Source organism: Festucalex cinctus, chromosome 18 (assembly GCF_051991245.1).
Source record: "Festucalex cinctus isolate MCC-2025b chromosome 18, RoL_Fcin_1.0, whole genome shotgun sequence".
NCBI lineage: Eukaryota > Metazoa > Chordata > Actinopteri > Syngnathiformes > Syngnathidae > Festucalex > Festucalex cinctus.
In genome coordinates this window covers 54,388-74,098 of record NC_135428.1, presented here as the reverse complement: position 1 = coordinate 74,098, position 19,711 = coordinate 54,388, and the positions used below count along the sequence as shown (strand labels likewise).

The 19,711-nt window shown below is 46.2% G+C and overlaps 1 protein-coding gene and 2 long non-coding RNA genes across 4 annotated transcripts; 1 reads left to right on the top strand and 2 right to left on the bottom strand.

The window, feature by feature from the left end:
• Positions 1-226: 226 nt before the first annotated feature.
• Positions 227-15,269, bottom strand: dpysl3 (dihydropyrimidinase like 3). The gene is made up of 14 exons (XM_077504308.1): positions 15,065-15,269; positions 10,116-10,204; positions 9,188-9,372; positions 8,334-8,498; positions 7,707-7,768; positions 7,436-7,516; positions 6,689-6,757; positions 5,117-5,237; positions 4,889-5,045; positions 4,218-4,359; positions 3,309-3,479; positions 2,721-2,900; positions 2,407-2,560; positions 227-2,063 (listed from the first exon to the last, which is right to left on the bottom strand). The coding sequence occupies exons 1-14, from the start codon at positions 15,101-15,103 to the stop codon at positions 1,969-1,971; spliced, it is 1,710 nt and encodes a 569-aa protein (XP_077360434.1). The 5' UTR covers positions 15,104-15,269; the 3' UTR covers positions 227-1,968.
• On the top strand, positions 12,586-18,150 carry LOC144005875 (uncharacterized). Of its 2 annotated transcripts, XR_013279677.1 has the most exons (4): positions 12,586-16,288; positions 16,947-17,149; positions 17,323-17,431; positions 17,509-18,150. It is a non-coding gene; the product is annotated as an uncharacterized LOC144005875 (long non-coding RNA). The 2 variants fall into 2 exon arrangements; XR_013279676.1 differs by having other exon boundaries at positions 12,589-16,288; positions 17,323-18,150.
• On the bottom strand, positions 18,049-18,640 carry LOC144005876 (uncharacterized). The gene is made up of 2 exons (XR_013279678.1): positions 18,472-18,640; positions 18,049-18,234 (listed from the first exon to the last, which is right to left on the bottom strand). It is a non-coding gene; the product is annotated as an uncharacterized LOC144005876 (long non-coding RNA).
• Between the last annotated feature and the right edge of the window lie 1,071 nt (positions 18,641-19,711).

Genomic DNA, 19,711 nt, shown 5'->3' with positions numbered 1-19,711 from the left:
GTTTTCTGCTTCAGTGCGTCGAGGATGAAGGTGAGAAACACTCGAGTGAACCCATCGACAAGCCAACGTCATTCAGTGCTGCTCGTCGTTGTTGTTGCTGCAAAAGCGTTTGTTGAAATTTGCACTGAGTCATTCTCGTCATTACAAAGCAGCAAACGGACAAAAGTGAGCAAATCATCCGCTTGCTTGGACTTTGAATTTTGCTGGTGGAAAAGTCAAATGACAATTTGTTTTGTTTTGGGGGGTTTTAATTCCAGAATCAAGTCAGAGCACCACAACACATCTTCATTTCTCACCTCTGACGTTTTGGGGGATGATGCAACATTATTAAAGAAACATTATTAAACAAAACAATCCAATATAAATATCAAAGACAACTTTGGGGCCACGCTGAAAGAGAAAAGTAGGAAACCTCATGAAAAAAGTGATTAACAAAAAGTTTTTCTCCTTTAAATACATCATTCCAAACTGAGGACTTTCTTGTTGCTCAATGACATTTACATTCTTCACTTCACATGACTTCTTTTCTGACAAAGTCATGAGCTTAACATTACAATTTGTTTCCCCTTAAGACTTTTTTTTTTTGTTTTTTTTCTTGTACCATTACAACATTTTTCACACAACAGTTAGGCAACGGAGATGCAGCTTTTGTTGTCGTAATACTTGTTCAGCTTTGGGTTTTATGTGTTTTTTCTCGTAAAAGTACATTCTGACTTTTGTACTAAAGATACACCTCACTAATTTAGGGCCTCTTTTCACACACAACTTTGATTTTGTTCTGTAACTGAAAAAAAAGTCATAAAACTTAATTGTCATCGACATTCTGATTTCTTTTTTTTTCTTCCTCCTTTTCAGAGTGGCCCTAATGTTGATTTGTGCCGCACAGTCGGTCAAATAAAAGCGCCGTCTCCTTTCCTTTCACTTTCAACAATATTGGCGTCATGATGAGGCTGATGTCGAATGAGCATGACGCCTTTCGGAAGTTCAAGTTTGGAAGGAAAGGGTTGACGCTCGGGCTGCACAATATATTGACAAAAATATTGATATATTGGCCCATGCAATATGCATATCGCAAAGATAAGCATAATGGAATCGGACGCTTTTTCATGTGAATTTGGCCAGTAGACGCAAACTTCAATGTGCATCACAATCCAATACTTGAACATTTTCGACATACAATTAACAATGAATACATTGAGCTTGCTTATTTTGCTGCATGAAAAGTGTCATTTTTTTCATTAGATAATCATTTCATAATGTCACTTCATTAGGTACACGCGTTAAATATGGCAATGATCTGGATGTCGCTGTATTCAACTACTTATATCGCATATGGCAAGTTTTTCCATGCAAGATGGTGCAGCCTTAATTGACAGTATTTCTTAAAGCATAATTTTACATGGACATATCTTTAAAAAAAAAATGACGGACATGTCTTAGAATTGATTTACCCCCCAAATCCTCTTACAGTGCATGACATGGGCGGGGTCGCGTGAAGTTGAAAAGAATGATGGAGCACGTCACCGGAATCTGTATGGCCCGTCCGCTTCCATGTCCGTTGTAAAGCTCACAATCGCCCCTCAGATTGTTATTCTCATTTGGCCATCATTCACATCTTGTGTATGCACAGTGACATAAGAAAAAGCCAATTAGGAATGAATGGATGTCATTTAAGAGCAACAGGTAGTTTGCTTACTTTTGGACCAAGAGCACCAGTACAGAATTTGGAGCATATTGAGCTGTTCAGAAGAAAGGCTGACACTGACTGTGCTTTGGTTGTCGTATCATTTTAAAATCAAATCAAAGGAGACCTTCAGTGGTTGCTTGTTGCCAAAATCCCAATTTTGTGTGCAAAGTCTCGCGTGGTGACAGGCATCGTCTGCATTTGTACTTGTTTGCAATTCGTGACGGTGGTTGGAGTCCAAACACACCAACTGGCACACAGTCGGGCGGGGAGCGAGCGGACCTTTAACTGAGGGAGGTGATGTTGGAACGACCACCAGGGGGCACCATAACACGGCGACCGGCAGGCCTGACGGCGACGTCATCAGGAGTGGGAGGGCCTGCAACCAGGGTTAGAGGAAGTAGCATGGAAAAAATCATTTGCTTGCATTTCATCTTGTACTGCCCAATATAACGTCAGTCGGCCGACTCCCTTTTTTGCGCCTTTCTAGTGATACGCGTGACAAGAATAGTACTGCAATAAAATTACAATTTTGAGTGATTAGAATTTTGTGGAAAAAATTGACAAAACCACTTCCTGCTTTGCCGTTCAGCAGTTCACGTGCGTTGCTTTGAGATACAAGTTGAAAATACGAGCCTTTCTTTAGCTTGGACATGCGAGCACAAAGTTGAGACAGCAGGGGGCAGCGTTACATACGAGGCTGGCTGAGGGCGCAGGCTTACCCGCGAGACTAAATCCGGACTGGTGCAGGTTCCTGGCGGGCTGCTTGGTGGGTGACGTGCGCGCCGAGGCGGACGGAGTGCCGCCACGCGAGGCGGAGAATTCCGACACGGGGCCGTCATACATTCCCCTGGGCACCGCCCTCAGGACAGCCAGCTGCACGGACGGACGGACGGACGGACGGAAGAGGAAGAGGAAGGTTAGTCCGGCCGCGCTTCAAATTCGCAGCTTCTGCGCATGGTCACGCACGAGGAAAAGCGCGGCAAGACGGCACCGGCAACAGTGAAGCCGCTCTCACGCTTTGCCGGTTGCTGACCTGCTTCCGGGCCTTGACGCGCTTGTAGGCGTAGTCGGGGAAGGGCGAGCAGGGGATGAAGCGGCCCACGCCCGAGCTGACGTTCAGGTTGTCGTCCTCCGCCACCATCTTCCCCTGACACACGACCGTCTGAGGGGCGCCGCGTAGCTCCATGCCCTCCAAGATGTTGTACTCGGCCGCCTGCAAAAGATGACACGAGCCGTTCCGTTCCGTTTCGTTCCGTTCCATTGGAATGTGAGCTCGCCCTTTCAGTTGCTCCTGTTCTGCCCACTTGACTTTGTTGTTTCTAACCAGGAGTGTAGTCAGTGCGCTCCCTCATTGCCCTGTTGCTCCTTCCTGACCGGGTTTGCGCCCTTGTCCAAATTGAGGCCAGAACACAGCACAACTCCCAGCGGCTGCACGCCAAATGTGATGTCGTGACAAGTGTGTGCGTGCGATCCGAATCTGGCGATACGGTGGGTGAGTCATTAAAATCCCCATTCGCTGTGATTTATTGTTGCCGGGAATCCCCTTTTGTGGGGACGGTCAAGTTGTGGCAAGCGGACACGTGACCTACTTGATATGATTTGACGTACAAGGGCGACGCACCGAGTTGTGATTCTTTGCCGTGATGGTTCTGATGGCGTCGGTGTCCCAGATGACCAGGTCGGCATCGGAGCCCACGGCGATCCGGCCCTTGCGTGGGTACAGGTTGAGGATCTTGGCTGCGTTGGTGCTGGTCACCGCCACAAACGTGTTCTCGTCCATCTTGCCGGTTGTCTATGCAGCAGGGAGGAACAAATCGTGATCTGATCTTTCCCAAATGGATTTGACACTCTCAGCTTTGCTGCTCACAAATTTAGCGCTATTCACTGAAAAACTCCAAAGCAAATGGGAAAGTAGTAATCGTGTCAAGCCAGTATTGCTGAAGCGAAACTGAAAGAAAATTGTTTCTTGGTGCATTTTTCCAAACTCAAATTTTTTGGTGTGTAATACATCCTTTGAGTACATCTTGCACTTTTTACCACCCTCTCCTCTGTCACAGTGTTATCAACTTGCCGACTTTTTTTTGGGTCAAAAGTGACAAATTGAGCGACTTTTGTGTTTGTTTGTTTGTTTTTTTTAAACGACATTATTCATCTCTCCTACAGCTTCCATTACAATGACATGCAAATGGGCAATTATGCAGATTAGGCGATGACGTCATTGAGTGACTTCTGGCGACTTTTAGAACAGACAATAGCTACTTTCCTTACTGGGAAGTAGGCAACACTGATCTGTCACAGTAATAATAATAAACAAAACGAATTGATATAAAAAAATGTGTCTGTTGACTTTTTTGAAGCCTATTTTTGGGATGACCTGACAGCTCCCAAAATTGAATGTGGCCCTTGAAATGTTTGGCCAGGAACATCAGAAAGCTGAACTTTCCCCTTGCTTGGGCTAACCCTGACGACGTGACGTCGTCAGACGTTGCCAGCTGACAGGAAAACGCAAGCGTGACGACGTGTGTCTGACCACAGCCTTGTCCCAGATGAGGCTCATCCTCTCCTCCACCCCGTTGACGCCCTCCGGGATCTGCGTGAAGTCGTCCTTGCCGATGGCCTTCTGAGACACGCTGAAGGTACAGTGAGCGCTGCCACTCACGCTCAGGTCTCCACTGCAGCACACACACAAACCAAGATTGCTTTTTGGAGCTGAAGGCATTTCCTGTTTCCAGTTGATGAAGCGCTGTAACGTTGGAGAAGAAGTCAAGCACAGCACGACTTTGGTGTCACAAGCATCATGGATGGCACACGCAAGCCAAAGCCCGCGTGCTGCTGCCGTCGGTGAGTTATGGCCTTTTTAATTCGGTCGGCGGCTTTTATTGAAGCATATTGTTTTCATCTGCGTTTGTCACACAACCAATGCAAATGCTTTTGACACTTCCTCATGTTTGAAATCAGCCATCCAAAATGAGAAAGTAGCGCGATAGCCAACAAGCAAAATAAGCAGTCCGATTGTTGAGACTTTTGCTGATGGAAATGATTTGTTCTTGTTTTGAAAGAAAAAAAAGAACATTTGATGACGCCGATGTCCTTTTCCAAGAAACAGAAAGGAAGACATTTCTCCACTTTGATCTGAGGAATTGTCGGTAATTATCGGCCACCGATATTATCGTGCACGCCTATTCTAAAGGTAAGACGTACCTGGCCAGGAGCGTGTTGAGGTAGTCTGGAGTGGTGGGGTCGGGACTGAGAGGTGGCGACGTTACAAAGGAAGCCGCCTTGGCCCAGTTCTTGCTCCAGTAATGCGTCCCGTCCGTGGCCAGGCTGGCCGTGATGGGCTCGCCGAACACGACGTTTCCTAAGCGGGAAGCTCTTGTTTACAAAACACTCAGCAAAGCATCTGCGGGGGTGCGGGGGAGGGGCCACGACCTTTCTTGCGGGCCTGCGAGATGATGTCGGCGGCGCTCTTGCTCATGACGCGCGTCACGTAGAGGGGACAGTTGGTTTGGCTGGCGATGGTGATGGCCCGGAACACGGCCTCCGCCTCCAGCTAAAGCGAGGCCCAAACATTTCAGGTTTGAAAAACACACAGTTGAGTCGGGTTTTCTCACGTAAACGCTCACCCCGGGTTTTCACCGGTTGCGGTTGCGGTGCGGTTGCGGTGCGGTGCGGCGCCGCAAGCAATTAGATTCCATTCATTCGAATGGTGCAGTCTACACCGCTTGCGGGTGCGTTGCGTGTTGACTGCGGAAGGCCTGCGGCGTGCCGCAAGCCTTCCGCAAGGATAGCCTATTTTCTATTTTTGCCGGACGCCGCATGCGGTAGGCCTCCGGCAAATGGCAAGCTAGCACAAAACACATCGAGCGGGACAGGAAGACCGACGCAGTTTCAAAATAAATTTCCGGTTACCTTTCAGAATAAAACACTCGCCAGCTCGTATTTCGCAAGCTTATCAGCAGAACGTGACGTGGGCGTCGCCGGGCCATGTGCTCATTCACGGTTTAGACACCAGCGAACATGGACGCGGAGAGGTTTAATAAATTGGAGGTGGAAAACCACAAAATAATATATGACACGGCACATCCTTTTTATAAGGACTGTAATGTATTGTGAGTTTGATGTTCGCGATTGCTTGTTGTGCCCGTCTCGCTTGCCGTACTGAGCGGCAGCCGGACGCGGAAGACAGAAATAAAGAGTGGCGCTCGCCTTGAGCACGCACTGACCCGACTCTCGTTATTAATATACTTTACAAGGACAACCAAAAAAAGATGCTGCATGGAATCTCATAGCAGAAGAAGCACAGACTTTCTGTATGTTTGTCGTTGTGAAATGCCACATGATCGTGCGCGCACGGTCCCGCGAGACACGTTGGGAAGTGGGCGGCGACGGAGCTGCCGGACCGCAGCTGTGCGGAGCCGGTGTGGATTGACAAAAAAATTGACCCGTCCGGAGCACGCAGTCAAGACGCACCGCACCGCAACCGCACCGCAACCGCACCGCAACCGCAGTCAGTGAAAACCCGGGGTCACACAGCAAATATCGTTTGGGGCTGTTTCTCATCAATACTTTCCCAGCAAAAGTGCGGAATGAGAGCAGTTCAGTTCCAAGCACTTTTCTGGCGCACTCGGGTGAGCTGGGCTCAGTGGATTTCGGGCGAGACGTGCGTTACGGCGCAGGACCGGCCAATCGCCAAGTATAGACAAACGACCGTTCGCAATTTGGAGAACACGCTTGAAAGAGAAGAAAAAAGGTGGAAACTGTTGTACTTCTTCATTTTTCAGGCGGCTGAAAATTCCCGCTCATTCAGTTGAAGCGGATGAGCTCTTGTAGCTCTTTTGATTGACACCCAAAACGTCCCAAATGTGCGTGATAAGAGCAGCTTGACTGTGAGAATCAAGTCGATCCGCATGTGTGTCCGTACCGTGCAATGAATGTCCAACACTGAAATCACACGCATACTAGTCGTACGAATGCTTGGTCGTGTTCGGGATATGTTCCAACCTCTTCTGGCCGACTCAGCACGTGTCCCTCGGGTCCGGTGATTCCCATCTGCAGCATTCGGGCCTGCTCCTGTTGGACCAGAAGCAAATTGCAATCAACATCAAAACTTGCGCAGATGGCAAGCTTGGATCCTTGACAACATTTGACTTTTGCAGCCCCTTATCCAACTCAGTTACCAACGTTGCCAAAGTTGCCTTTCGCCGGAGTTGGACAGGGTTCGGCATTGGAAGGAATACTTTTGTTGAATTTGGGTTCAAAGTTATTCGTAGTCGTCGGCGGGAATCCATCGTTTGGCCAACATGCGCATTTGCTGGTAATGCCGTCACAACGCGTCATAAAGGTGCCGGCAAAGTTCTTTCCGAGGTCCCGTTCATAAATGCGCGCTCGCTGCCCGGAGAAGCACACTCATTGAAATCATTTTTCAAACAGAAAAAGCGAGCTTCGTGACAGGTGTTGAACATAGTTTCCACTTTGTATTTCATGTTTTACAAGCGCTCAATGTGCCCACTACGGGCAGCAAGCACTGTCAAGTCGGTGACTTTTTGCTGACATGATTGCAAAATAGAAAATAGCGCGTGTTTTTCTTCTGAAAAGTAATGTGGCGTGTGTGGGTCTTTCCTCTCCCGCTCGATGTGTTCTGTGCTACTTTGCCATTTGTCGAAGGCCGTCAAAATTAGAAGCCCGTCGGACAAATAGATCCATGATGATAAAGAAAGCCATGAGGAAATGATTTTTTGTTTCGTTTACCTCTGCAATGATTTCTCCGTTTTCCGCATGGACCTGAGCAATGCCCCCCTTTTCTGCCAAGAAGGTAAACACCTCATAGAGCTGCAGCCACACAAAACAAAAGAGCAAATGACAGTCACAAATTGTTGCCTGACACGAAATCACAATCCACCTTTGATCCAGGTGGCGCCAGGCCACCGGCCAACACGCCGCAACTTTCAACCCGTCCCAAAATGATTGTGGCGTTGCCGTTTAGCCTCACGCGGGCCGTCTGCTCTTGCGGGCTACACACCTCGCTGTTGCTCAACTGGTACTGGTCCTTGTAAGCCATGTACACCTGGAAGGAGTTCACACCTGTCAAAAGGGAAAGAAAAGAACACTTGGACCACAGAGTAAGATTGTCTTCACCTCAAGATTGATGTTTTCATTGGATTTCATGTCACAAGTCAAATGGCAACGAAAGGTCATATTTCTTAGTTTTCCCATCGCAGGTGCCATGAGCTCGACCAGAAGGAAGCGGCTTTGTCCTTGATTGATGTTTGGTTCATCGTGCGAGAAACTTCAAACATGAGCGTGATGACATTTTTGGACGATGGGCTTTTGTCGTCCTCAGGAAAAAGGGAAACGTTCAGGTTCGGTGTTGAATTTGGTGACATCTTTTTTTGGACGGTGTTGCTGTGATATTACAGCTATTAGAAGTGCTTTCTTGATTTCAGGCTTTTCCTGTCAAATCCAAGGATGCCGTCGTTGATCAACGGGTACTGATTGCAGTAAATGCTGTTAATGATCGTGAAATGCTGGTCTTTTTTTTTTTTGGGTCCAATGTACGGTATGTTGTGTTTTCCAGCGAGACTTTGTCATGTGTATGTGAAAGCTGTCAACGCTGCGCCTGATTGCCTGACGCTTTGCCGAGCGGTACCTTTGTCCTTGATGAGGACGTCCACCTCCTGCTTGACGGCCTCGTCCCAGTGGGTGACGTCCACGTGGAGAGCGTAGTCGCAGCAGGCCTTGTCGTCAGCCCACCGCCTCCACTGCTCGTACGCCTCCAGCAGGCTGCTGCCTGCCTCTGGGATCACGTGGTCCACTGCATGGGGGACAGGCCAGAGTCAGCATACAGCGGTGGATGGTGGCAACCTTTCCCTCCCCTCTGGCAGGATCAGGTGTCTGTCAGTGTGCGTTTTGGCTGTCAACCTCCCCGTGGTGAGCACACGTTGGCGCAGGTGTCAAGCTGTCGTTTACCACGGGGCCATCAGCGGCTAAATGCTGTTTGAAAGCGCGATATAAATACAGCTGACTTGACCTATTTCATCAAGTAGCTGACAATTTTTTGTCAGAAAAGTAGAAGCATGATGCTGTACGTGCAACTTTTTTTTTTTTGGACTGCAAACAATCCATGGTTGTAATGACTTGTTCTGTTTGTTAGTGGGGAAAAGCTGTCGACATTCCCCAGCCAGAGAGTGAATGTAACTTTTCACTTCCTCTGAGCCCTTCTGAAATGGAATCCCCCCCGCCGCAAATGAATGCGGCGTGCGATTTGTGCTAACAGTCTGTTGCGAAATGTCTCCCTGCCAACTTTGGTGCAAGTTGATGCGTGGAACATGACGCAACCATCTCACAGCTGTTGCTTGTGATGGCGCCGTGTCTCTCTGAGGACACGCACATCCGGTAGATGCGTTGCCATGACACCCAAATCCTCATGTTTACTTATTAGATTTTTTTGAAAACAAGCCCTTCGTATAGACCCGCTTTGGCCGTCAACTGGTTTGACCTTACCGATCATGGTGGTGCCTCCGGCAAGTGCCGCCTTGGAGCCCTGAGCAAAGTCATCCACGGCGGTGGTCCCGCGGTACGGCATCTGCAGGTGCGTGTGAATGTCGATGCCACCGGGGATCACCATCTTGCCGTTGGCTTCGATGGTCTTCACCCCGCCGGGCACAATCAGGTTGTCGCCAATCTGCCTGTGGAAGGGAAGCACCCATTAACCGCTGGCGCTTCATCTCGACTGGAGACTTAGGAGGCATTAAGCAGAAGCATTAAGCAGCGCGTGCGTGCGTGCGTGCGCGCTGTCGATGGCAGCTTGCCAGCACCGGCACTCGTGTGCTTCCTAGTATCGGAGGACAATTCAGGGAGGGAGAAGGCCTCTTCTGTTGAGTTGGACTTGATCTCGACTGCAATCAGTTGTCCTTTACTACGGAATATTCTGTCGCTTTCCATGTCAGGTTTGGCTTTTTTGCTTTTGCTAGGATTTGACTTGTCCTGTTTTCCTTGTGTCCCCGCTGTGATTGTAGCCTCTACTTTTCATCCCTTCTCTCGTCCAATCAGCTAACCGCAGCCACGCCACCTCCGTCTTGTCCAGGTTTCATTCCCTGCTTTCTTTCAGCCCTTGCCGCTTCGTTGCGGATGTCATGTCCTTGCTTAGTCTTGCCCCTTGTTTGTTCTTGTTTTGGACTTTTTGCATTCTTGATATCTTTTTTTGGTTTGGGTTTGATCAAATACCTTTTGAGAGCATACCTGCTCATACCTCCTCCCTGCTTGCCTGCATTTGGGTCCACGACCTCCACTGACATTCCAAAGCTCCATCAACTCGAGAGGTTCCAGTTTGCCTTCAAATGCGTCTCGGAATATCTTAGCAAGCATTTGCATAAAAGAGCTGCAGAGTCTGACAGACGGACGGACGGACGGACAGACAGACAGCTCTTACTTGATGAGGCCGTCCTCCATGTAGATGTCTGCATGGAAAGATTGGTCATCATTGACGATCCGGCCACCTTTGATAAGAAGCCGCTCGCTCTGCAGGCAAAAGAGACGGCAGAAAGAAAAACAAAAGTTATATTTGCGTGCTGACGAGAAAAGGACTTCACATCAAGAGGATTTCGAAGTCGGAAAGAAACAAAATCAACCCAACGTGCCCTCACTGAAGTTGGCATCATGTAGGCTGATCTGGGCGTTGGCATGACGCCACACAGTCAGACAAAATCAAAGTCAGCTTCTGCCACCGACTTGTGGACTGACTCCAGCGTGTAGTTTCCATGGCAACGAGTTCACCGCAGGGAGCGAGCGAGATTGGATAGCAGGGTTCTGCCTTGTCCTTTGTTGGCGAGAACCAACGGCTCTTGTTACCAAGGGAATGACTTGGAAAAACTGCAGGTCGTAAGAAACAAATTGACCACAGCTTTCAAATCATTCTGCATTTCATTTCTTCCAAGAAGAATTTGGGATTGATTGTCTTGCATAACTGAGGCAAAAGGGGGCGCACTACCTGGCTGCAAACGGCCAAAGGCTGTTTGAAACATTGATTGATTTTGGTCTCTGATGTTGATTGGTATGGTCCGAACGAGATGGATTTTTTTTTTTTTTTTTTTTCAGATCAGATTTTTCTTCTGTTGTAGTGTGTTAATAAATAAATCAAAAGTGTTCATATCGTGTCAATTGAGGATTGACGTTTGAAAGCGCTGTTGATGACATTTTCCAGCATTATTCATCTTCAAAACACGAGTTCACAACCTCCACTTTAAAGATGATCGTCAAGACATGAAAATGACCTGATGAAACTATAAACGGTACTTTTCCATACTTGTTCAAGTATTGTCCATGTAGTCCAATTCCTCATTTTGTTAGGATGAAACACTTGCATCATGTTAAATTTGTGCTGTCAAACTCGAATGAAGCACAATATGTCATCACAATTCAATCAGGTGACAAATGCTTGTAACCGTCTTTGCTTTTCAACGTCTGATTTTGAGCTTTGGATGCGGCAAGGCTTGTTTTCAGTGCTCGATCGATTCAGTTGAAACTGAAGTGCTATTAATTTGTTGATTGCTGTTACAGTTACCGCGTGTCCCAAAAAGTTGCGGATGAGCTTCATTCGAGACGTGAACGCTTGCTTGTCTACATATTTGTTGATACAGTATGTGTGTACAAAGTGCATGCGAGCATTGTCGGAAATGGATGGATGGCTGGATGGATGCACGGCCATGTCTGCAGTGTGCTGCAGTCAGTAATCCGTCCGCCCCTGCCAGGAGAGACAAAACAAAACCAATCATCTCCATCGGATTCCGATCAATCTGCGGATTCTTCTGTGTGCCGGCGGCTTGAGAATGAAGGCCAGCTCCGAATCTTTCCAGGTGAGCAACCGCTGCGAGTCTGACACGATTTGAGCGGAGCATAGCTGCAAGACGAGACGCTTCAGACGCGTCAGTGGTGGCCTCAAAGTGTCGCTCGTTTCATCATCATCACAATGCATTCACATTGCAAAACATCCCATCCCCTTTCACTTCATTTGCCATCACGCTGGCTCATTTTCTTCCCACGACTCAAATGAGGATTTGTAAAGCGGTCACGTGGCGTCTCGCACGGAATGAACAATCCTCTTGCTTGGGCTTTTCAATTGCCATCAAGCTGCCTTGACTTTCACTGAGGCAAAAAACAAAAACAAAAAACCTTTCAGGCCATTTGGCAGCTGGACTAATGGAAGTCGCATGCTGAGTGCAGTATGAAAGTGGAGGTCCAAAGTGAGTGAAAGACTGACTGACTGCATGTGTGAAGAAAAGTAGAGCAACAAGCATTGGACTGATGTCGTTGATCCTGATCTGCTCCGACCTTGCGGGGTCACGTGACATCCGACCGACTTTTGCACTGACTGCATCCTCTTTTTATTACGTACATGCACTTCTGGCCATAATAAAAAGTACACCGCTCACATTGAATGTTCATACGAGTTTTGAATGGTTTGTTGCAAATGCCACTTTATAAAAATACCCAAAAAAAGTATTTGGCTTTTGTAAGTAAATCATGAATCATTTATGGAAAGATCAATGGTGGTGACGGATGTTCCCATATTATAAAGGATTGTCCCATCTATCTCGCTTTCTTTTGTGTTTTTTATGCGCGTATAAACATATTTCAAAAGATCCAATCAAAGTCAAAGCAAGAAGAGAATCAACAGTGGTGTCATAGTGCAAGCGCCGTTTGCATATTGAAAAGGAGAAGTCGGCTTCTGTTTGGAGAGAAAATACATTTTTGTGTATAAGACAGGCGATGCTTGAGTGCTTTCAAATATTTGGATTCAAACTGCTCAACAAAAAAAACATTTACTTCATGTCAACAAAATCAGCCAAAACAGCATTTTGTTTCTTTTAACTGTTTTTTGTATTCCAAAATGTTGAACAGAGATGTGCACAGTAGGAATTGGTGTTGCGATTATCCATCCATTTCCTTTCCGCTTATTCCTCACTATGGTCACGGGGGGTGCTGGAGCCTATCTCGGCTGGCTTTGGGCAATCGCAGGGTGTTGTGATTAGAAATGAGAATTGAAAATGGCCATTCGTTTCATGCAATTTTACGGGGGGAAAAAATTGATATTAGGATGTAGAGGCCTTTCTTCAAAATGAAGTTTTGATTTTTGGATACATTTTATGTACCAAAAGTAGCAGTACTTGGTATTGGTATCGGTGACTACTCCAAAGTTGAATACTCCCACTGGTATTGGTCTGGAAATAAATGTTGAACATCCCTACTCAAGAATGTAGCAAAAAAAAAATCGTCCGTATCCTCCCTCGGCTTACAACAAATAATTGCTTGTATCAAACACACACACATGCACAAAGCGCCATAAATAGCGCACGTTTCTCATCACTGGAAACTCATTTGGTTGCCAGCGACTATTACAAAAAAACAAAAAACACGATTGAGAGGATGTTATTCTTGTGCTGTTTTCCACTTTCATCAGACTGGAGGGAAATTGTCCGTGCTTCATGACTGGGACTATTACTGGACAACTCAACGGTTTTGTGTGGGCTGGCTGAAGGGGGCCAGCTGGGACCCGATGGCAAGTCTTTACCTCGTCTCTTTTCTCCCAGTTGCCTCCAGGGCAAAATATTTGCCTGTTGACAACTGAGGACACTTTTGAGTGAATTGCAGCAGCACATTTTAGGGGGGTGCCATCTTGAATGCACAGCGGTTGCTATGGTGAGTCACATCTGGGCGGGTCACACTCTGTTTGGTCGCCACTTTGTGGCAGCAAACGTCCTGGATGGGATTTTGTGGGTGTGGCCAAGGGGGCGGCGGTCGGGGGATGACTGCTTGACGGAGGAACGCTGAGAAGGGAGCGAGCAGGGTGGGAAGGAAGAACCGCACCTCGAAATGTGAGGAAAGCTCTGGAATAGAAGAGTGGAGAAAAAGACGCACATTTTTCCTTCTCGCTTTTACAGCAGCAAAGCAAGCGGATGCTCGCAGCGTAAATCAAATCCCAAATGTTCTGCGCTCAGCATTCACTCCTGGACTTTTGCCACATGCGGGATTGACTCATTTGTCACTAAACGCGTCATGTCCAAAGGCAAGAAAAATGCAATAAGAGCATGCGCTTGTGTATGCAATCTGTCGTCCAAACTGGAACGCTACTGCAGAACCCCAACAAAAGTTCTTCTTAGGGCCAAATTTCAAATCACGCCAACCTTGGCCATCGGCAGAAGCGGCTTGTGCTTTCCGACTCCAAGTCATGTTGGAAAAGAGTCATGTGGCAATGGGAGATCTCCATTGACACTTTTGATCAACAGAGGCCCTGATCGGGCTGTCGCTTTTTTGCATCAGGGCGGCGTCCTTTCGCCGCATTTGCATCAAGCTCTCAAGCGAACTGGTCTTGGCGATCCCTTGCAGGTTGACGCCTGGCCATGCCATCAGTCACGTCGAGAAGGGGATTGAAGAGCACATGGCTCAATGTTTGGCCATGATCAAGGTGAAAAGATGACAAAAGACAAGCCAAATCCAAAAGTGTGACCATATTGCCATTTCAACCGTGCTCCTCATTCTAGTCGACATGAGTGGGAAACGAAAGCCACCCAACCGCAAACAAAGACGAGCAACACTTGATGTCACTGCAACAATGAAAGCTGGCCGGCATCACTCACAACACACAAAGGAGAAGTCTGCAGCTGAAGACCAACCAGGGGCGCAGCTGTCGGAAGTGGCCTCCATTCAAGCTCCGCCCTCCACGCCTGCTTGAAATTCACAATTGAAGGCGCTCCTTTCCTTTCTCGTTCCTTTCATTGTGCCGCTTCATCCCACATGGGCGTATGCCAGCACCCGAGCAGGCAGCCCCCACCCGCCACCTTCGCTCTTGCAACATCAACGGTCATCTTGCGAACAGGAAAAGAAATCCCGCTTGGAATGAGGTTTGCTTCTTTGCCAAACTCTTCAAATGGCAACGGAGGAGGCTGTGGACTTGGAATTAGGAATCGAATCGGATCAAACGCGGCGGGGTTAAGCTCACGCCCAAAAATGCACTTTCTTTTAATCCATCGTGTGATGATGATGATGATGATGATGATGATGATGATGATGATGATGGTGTGTGTGTTCCAATAGAATCGAATGGAAAGTGTCATGATACTGTTGAGGGGGAAAACATGACGTGAATGTTGAGTGATTTTCTGGGCGAGTCCCTCAACAAAGAGGAGACAAGATAGCGCGAAGAAAACGCCAAACGTAGGCAGTGCCAGGAAAAAGTGGTCACACGGAAATCAAAATACGCATCATCATCATCATCCTGTTCAAACGGCCGTGGTGCTGCATTTTACGGCTGCTGCAGCAGGCAACGCAAATTATAGCAGCCATCAAAGTTCCCACATTCCCTGGAGCATGTGAACTACTCACCGTGATCTTTGGGATGTTCTTTTTGCCTTGGAAAGACATTCTTCCTTTTGTCCTTTTTCTTGAGACCCAATAATGGTGAGAAATCCCCTCTTGGACGGATGCTGGAAGTGGAATGTTCCGGGAATGGCAGTCAAGCCTGATCTGTGTGCTCGCACGCACACGCGCACGCGCACGCGCACTCTCTCTCTCTCCCAAGCGCACAAAATGTTGCCGGAGCGTCAGTGGTCCACAGAAACAGCCCGGCCCCGCCCTCAATTACAAAATGGCATAAAGTAACCTCTAGAGGACGCCAGAGAGCCCTTCAAATCTCTCCCATGCGGCGTTCGGGAGGTGGTGGTGGTTGTTTTGTTTTTTTAAACCGTTCTTGACGACTCCCCCTGCTGGTCATATATACCTCGCAGTTGAATCGGGAACCGAAGGACAGGAATTGACTGGCCGTCGCTCATCACGTGAGTCCTTCGACCTGATGGCTCCGCCTCAATACCATTCACCACACACTGCCCATTTGGTTTGGTTTGTTTTTTATTCTAAATTCCAGTTTGTACAAGGTGGCACAAAAAATGGGAACTTTTGAAAAACCCAATAAAACCAAGTGTGACGGACGAAAGATATTTTCTTCATAGCAATTGAACCCTTGAAAGATGCCATTTCGGATGGAATCCCAGAAATTCCTGCATGATGCAGTTGCGGCGCTCCGTGAGGAATGTCAACAGCACATTTCACAAATGCATTCTCACGCGAGGACGCGGGACATCGTTCATAAAATAGGGATGCGCAATGAGCGAAGTGCGCATCTCGGATTGAGCAGTGCATTGTGGGTAGGGAGACCTTACCCAACTGCCAAACAGGAGTCAACAGTTTTGGAAAGCAATGTAGACTTGGGTGATTTCAACCGCTTTAAAGTAGATGAATGAAAGCGTTTTTGTCGTCGCCGTGGATTGCCAAATACTACGAGGAACAGAACAGACCAAAACGTAACGAGGAACTGCGTATGCTGCGACGATTCAAAAACTCCCGCCGTTATTGTCGAAAGAGGAAGCGAGGACACGCTGCGAGAAATGACTACAAGTCTTGGTTAACTTTTGGAGACAAAGTTATTTCGGACCCCTTTGAGACAAGTGATGGATTAAAACTATGGCCGCCATGCATGTCAGCAGATATTGCTGAATATTAGCAGGGATGACAAGTCGCCACTCCACCGCCTTCGTCATGACTACGAAGAAGGTGAGTGACGTTTGTTTTGTTCAATTATTTCAGATGCTGTTGAATAGAACAGGGAAGCATTACCGTGTTTTTTGTCAACATTAAAAAAAAAGTTGTTAACTTTTAATAATAATAGCACAAAATGGGCTCTGCTCTTGAAGCGTAAGTCATTGAGGACGATATTTTTACTTGCAACCACTCAAAAAGGTAAGTAAATACTTCATTTCCATACTTTATTATAGACTGTATTATGAAAAAAAACTATGTTGTGTATGTATTTTTTAAATCCAATTCTTAATGTATCATTTCATATGACTGTTAAGAAAATTGATGGGTGGATGGATGGACGTTCGATCTTTGAAGTAAAAATAAATAACAGCAGAACTTTAAACGCATGCTTTGAAAAAAGAAAAACAATGGTTAACAGTTTTAAGAAAATCTATTTAAAATGGGCATTTTATAAAGACAGTATAAATCTCCCATTTGCAATAATTTGGAGATTATTGCAAGTTGCCATTTTGAACCTTTACATGTCGTGACAATCTGATGAAGTCTTTTCTTTTCTTTTTTATTTTTTGGCAATACTGGACAAATAGCACCCAGCGTTGAGTGTTAAATGATCCACCTTATCCACATGAGTTTGATGTCAAAATGTATTTCATCTCTATTTTCCCTCCAGGGAAGCCATTCACTTATTTCGCTTCACAAGAGTCATGGATCGATCCAAGAAGTGTTCTATCGACATGTTGATTCAGACCTTGTTGTGCTGAAGACAACATGCACACCTGCTCAAAGTATCCGAGCAGTACCACGCAAGTGCTGAGTGTGTTTTGAGAAGAAGATTGGAGCCATTTGCGGTGCATATTGTTCTTGTTTTGCTGGGTAAGCGAATCATTAAAGTATTTATGATGAATTAGTTGAACAAAAACATGACTACTGATACCACTGACCGTGGTAATGTTGACACTTTCTAGACAGTAAATGAATCATTTGTCTTTGATGTTGTACTTGTCAACCTTTATGTGTGTAATTAATGAGAAACGTTTGTTTTCCAGTTTGGGTGCAACGTGCAATCGTGTAGCTGCGCGACTCTTCAAAGTGGATTATGCCTGGCAGAACGGCCTCACGACTGCCAATGTCCTCCCTGGCACTGCGAAACCCAACGTATGGAAAGTGAAGACCCTTGAGAACGTACCGTGCAAGGGATGTTGGCATCACCTGTTTGACGGGTTCTTTTTCAGGCCAGAACCGCAAGATTCTTCAACTCGTGTGCCAGAAACCGAACCCATGTGTGCACTCGTAAAAGGGCGGACAGAAATGTGTTCTTCAGAGCCATCCCCAACTTCAGGAGCACCAATACAAACTCTGCTTTGAGCGACATTCTCCTTGGTGGTCCACTTTTTGTTGGAGTTTTCTTGAATTTCCTCATCTTACTTGTGGCAACTCTTTTTGGGCCTGGCCAGCAACGCATTTTGCTAGCTTTGGGTGACAGAAATGCCAACATTTTATTGAACACATCACGATTTTCCAAGCCAGTGTGATGCCGGACTTTTGCGTCGGTGTTTATTAAATAATAACACTGGCCATGAGTTTTCGTATTAATTATCAACATTTTAAACTAGTTGATTCATTTCATTTTTTTTCTCAGCACAAGCCTGACAAGCTTCATGAGCGGCAAACATGTTCAGGTTCGCACACAGCTCCATTATCTTGCCACATGTGGTTGTGGTCCATGTGCAAAATATATGATGAGCAAAAAGTTGCTCTTACAAAAAGAAGAGCAAGTTTCGAAGCATTTATTCTCGTTGACAAAATTCTGAAAAACAAGAAAATGTACTTGTCCATGCCCTGAGGAAAAATAAATCAATAATCTATTAACTTGATTCACAAACTCTGCCACTTTCTTGGAGGCGCTCGAGCTGGAGTTGTTCTGACGGCGGGTGGTCGACTGCAAATATTATGGTAACCTATTCAAACGAGATGGGGGGAAAAATAATTAGAACTTGTAAAATAAACAAAACATTATTTTACAGCACTCAAACTAGAAATGTAATCTGTTTCCTGAATAAACCTTCCCGGTTTCAACATGACAAAATAAATGTCTTCTAGAAAGTCACAATTTTAGTCCATCGATGACGTCCTTCTGGATTTGCCTTTTCTGTCGGCAAAGTGTGAAGAACGAATGGAGGTTCACAATCGCATACCTTCTTTCCCGCTTCGGGTGAACTTGGAGCTTTGCAATTATGTCTTTTCTTCCATCCTTCTAGCCTATAAACCCCATTTGAGCAGTTATACATCGCACATTTTGTGACGTATGTCTGCTGCTTTTGAGGCGTGTGTAACTCGGCAAACGCGACACTACTGCACGCTTTGTTTGGTCGTCAACGTTGGATTGCTCGCGCATGCGCAGAAGTAATGCGCACTTTTCTTATTAGCAAGTGGGCTCACCTGTGTTGGGGAGGGTGTGTCTATCTGGCATTGATCACCTGGTGGGGTGCGGCTGCATGGGGAAGAAACTTTTTTTTGTTGAGCGTGCAAACGCGATCTTGGAATCCAATGAAAGTCCAACAATCAACTTGGAATACGTGCAGCCGTCAAGTGTGACCAAAGAGAAGCAACGTCACTTCGTGCTGCATGTGGAAGGAACGAGGTGTACTGCCGTCTTCGAAAGGTACCTTGCTCGGCAAACTGCCTGCCTGCCTTCTCGCTATGTTGTGGCTTAGAAAAGAAGCGAGGAAATTGTTCAAAACAAACAAACGGCGCGAGTCAGCAGTGTTTCCCTCCCCAAAACAAACTAGATGGCGCAATACATATCGTATCCCCATGAAATCTTGTGTGAAATACATACCGAGCTATTAGGAACCCAACGAAAGACACTGATGCAAGTCAATCATTCAATATCCAAAGAAAGATCAATCAGTGTCAACTCAAATTGAATTCTTGGCTACAAGCAAGATGGAACCATATCCAACTAAAATGGAATCTTTAGCAAGGTGCATTTATCCAGCATATTCGCGATGACAAATCAATACAAGCAATAAACCAAATCATTTTCCTTTGTAGAAAAACAGAGTCCACCATATTGGAAAAAAAAAGGATAAAGAAGGTGGAATTACAGCAATTAATTTTGAATGTTGAAGTATTGTACTAAAAATCAAATGGGTAATATCTTTCCTGATAGAAAATAATAGCAGAAAATAATAGCATCTGGTTTTCTCTCCAAAGGTGTTTAAAAAACAAAAATGCATCAGAGGTGATGAATTCGTGCTTAGGTGTGATTTTTTTTTATTTAACGTTGATAAAATGACAGTATTATAATAGTCTTTTCATAAGCAAGCCCTGCTCCCTTATGTACAAGCACAATTTTACAACACATCAATCCCCAATATGGAACAACGGTTATGTTATTGGCAAAACAAAATCAATCTCCTCGCACAACTGGAG

Coding starts and splice junctions, on each gene's coding strand:
- dpysl3 (XM_077504308.1), bottom strand. CDS start 15,103: ATGTCTTTCCAAGGCAAAAAGAACATCCCAAAGATCACG. Junction 6,758..7,435: donor ACGGAGAAATCATTGCAGAG/GTAAACGAAACA, acceptor CTGGTCCAACAG/GAGCAGGCCCGAATGCTGCA. Junction 2,561..2,720: donor GCGTCAAGGCCCGGAAGCAG/GTCAGCAACCGG, acceptor CCGTCCGTGCAG/CTGGCTGTCCTGAGGGCGGT.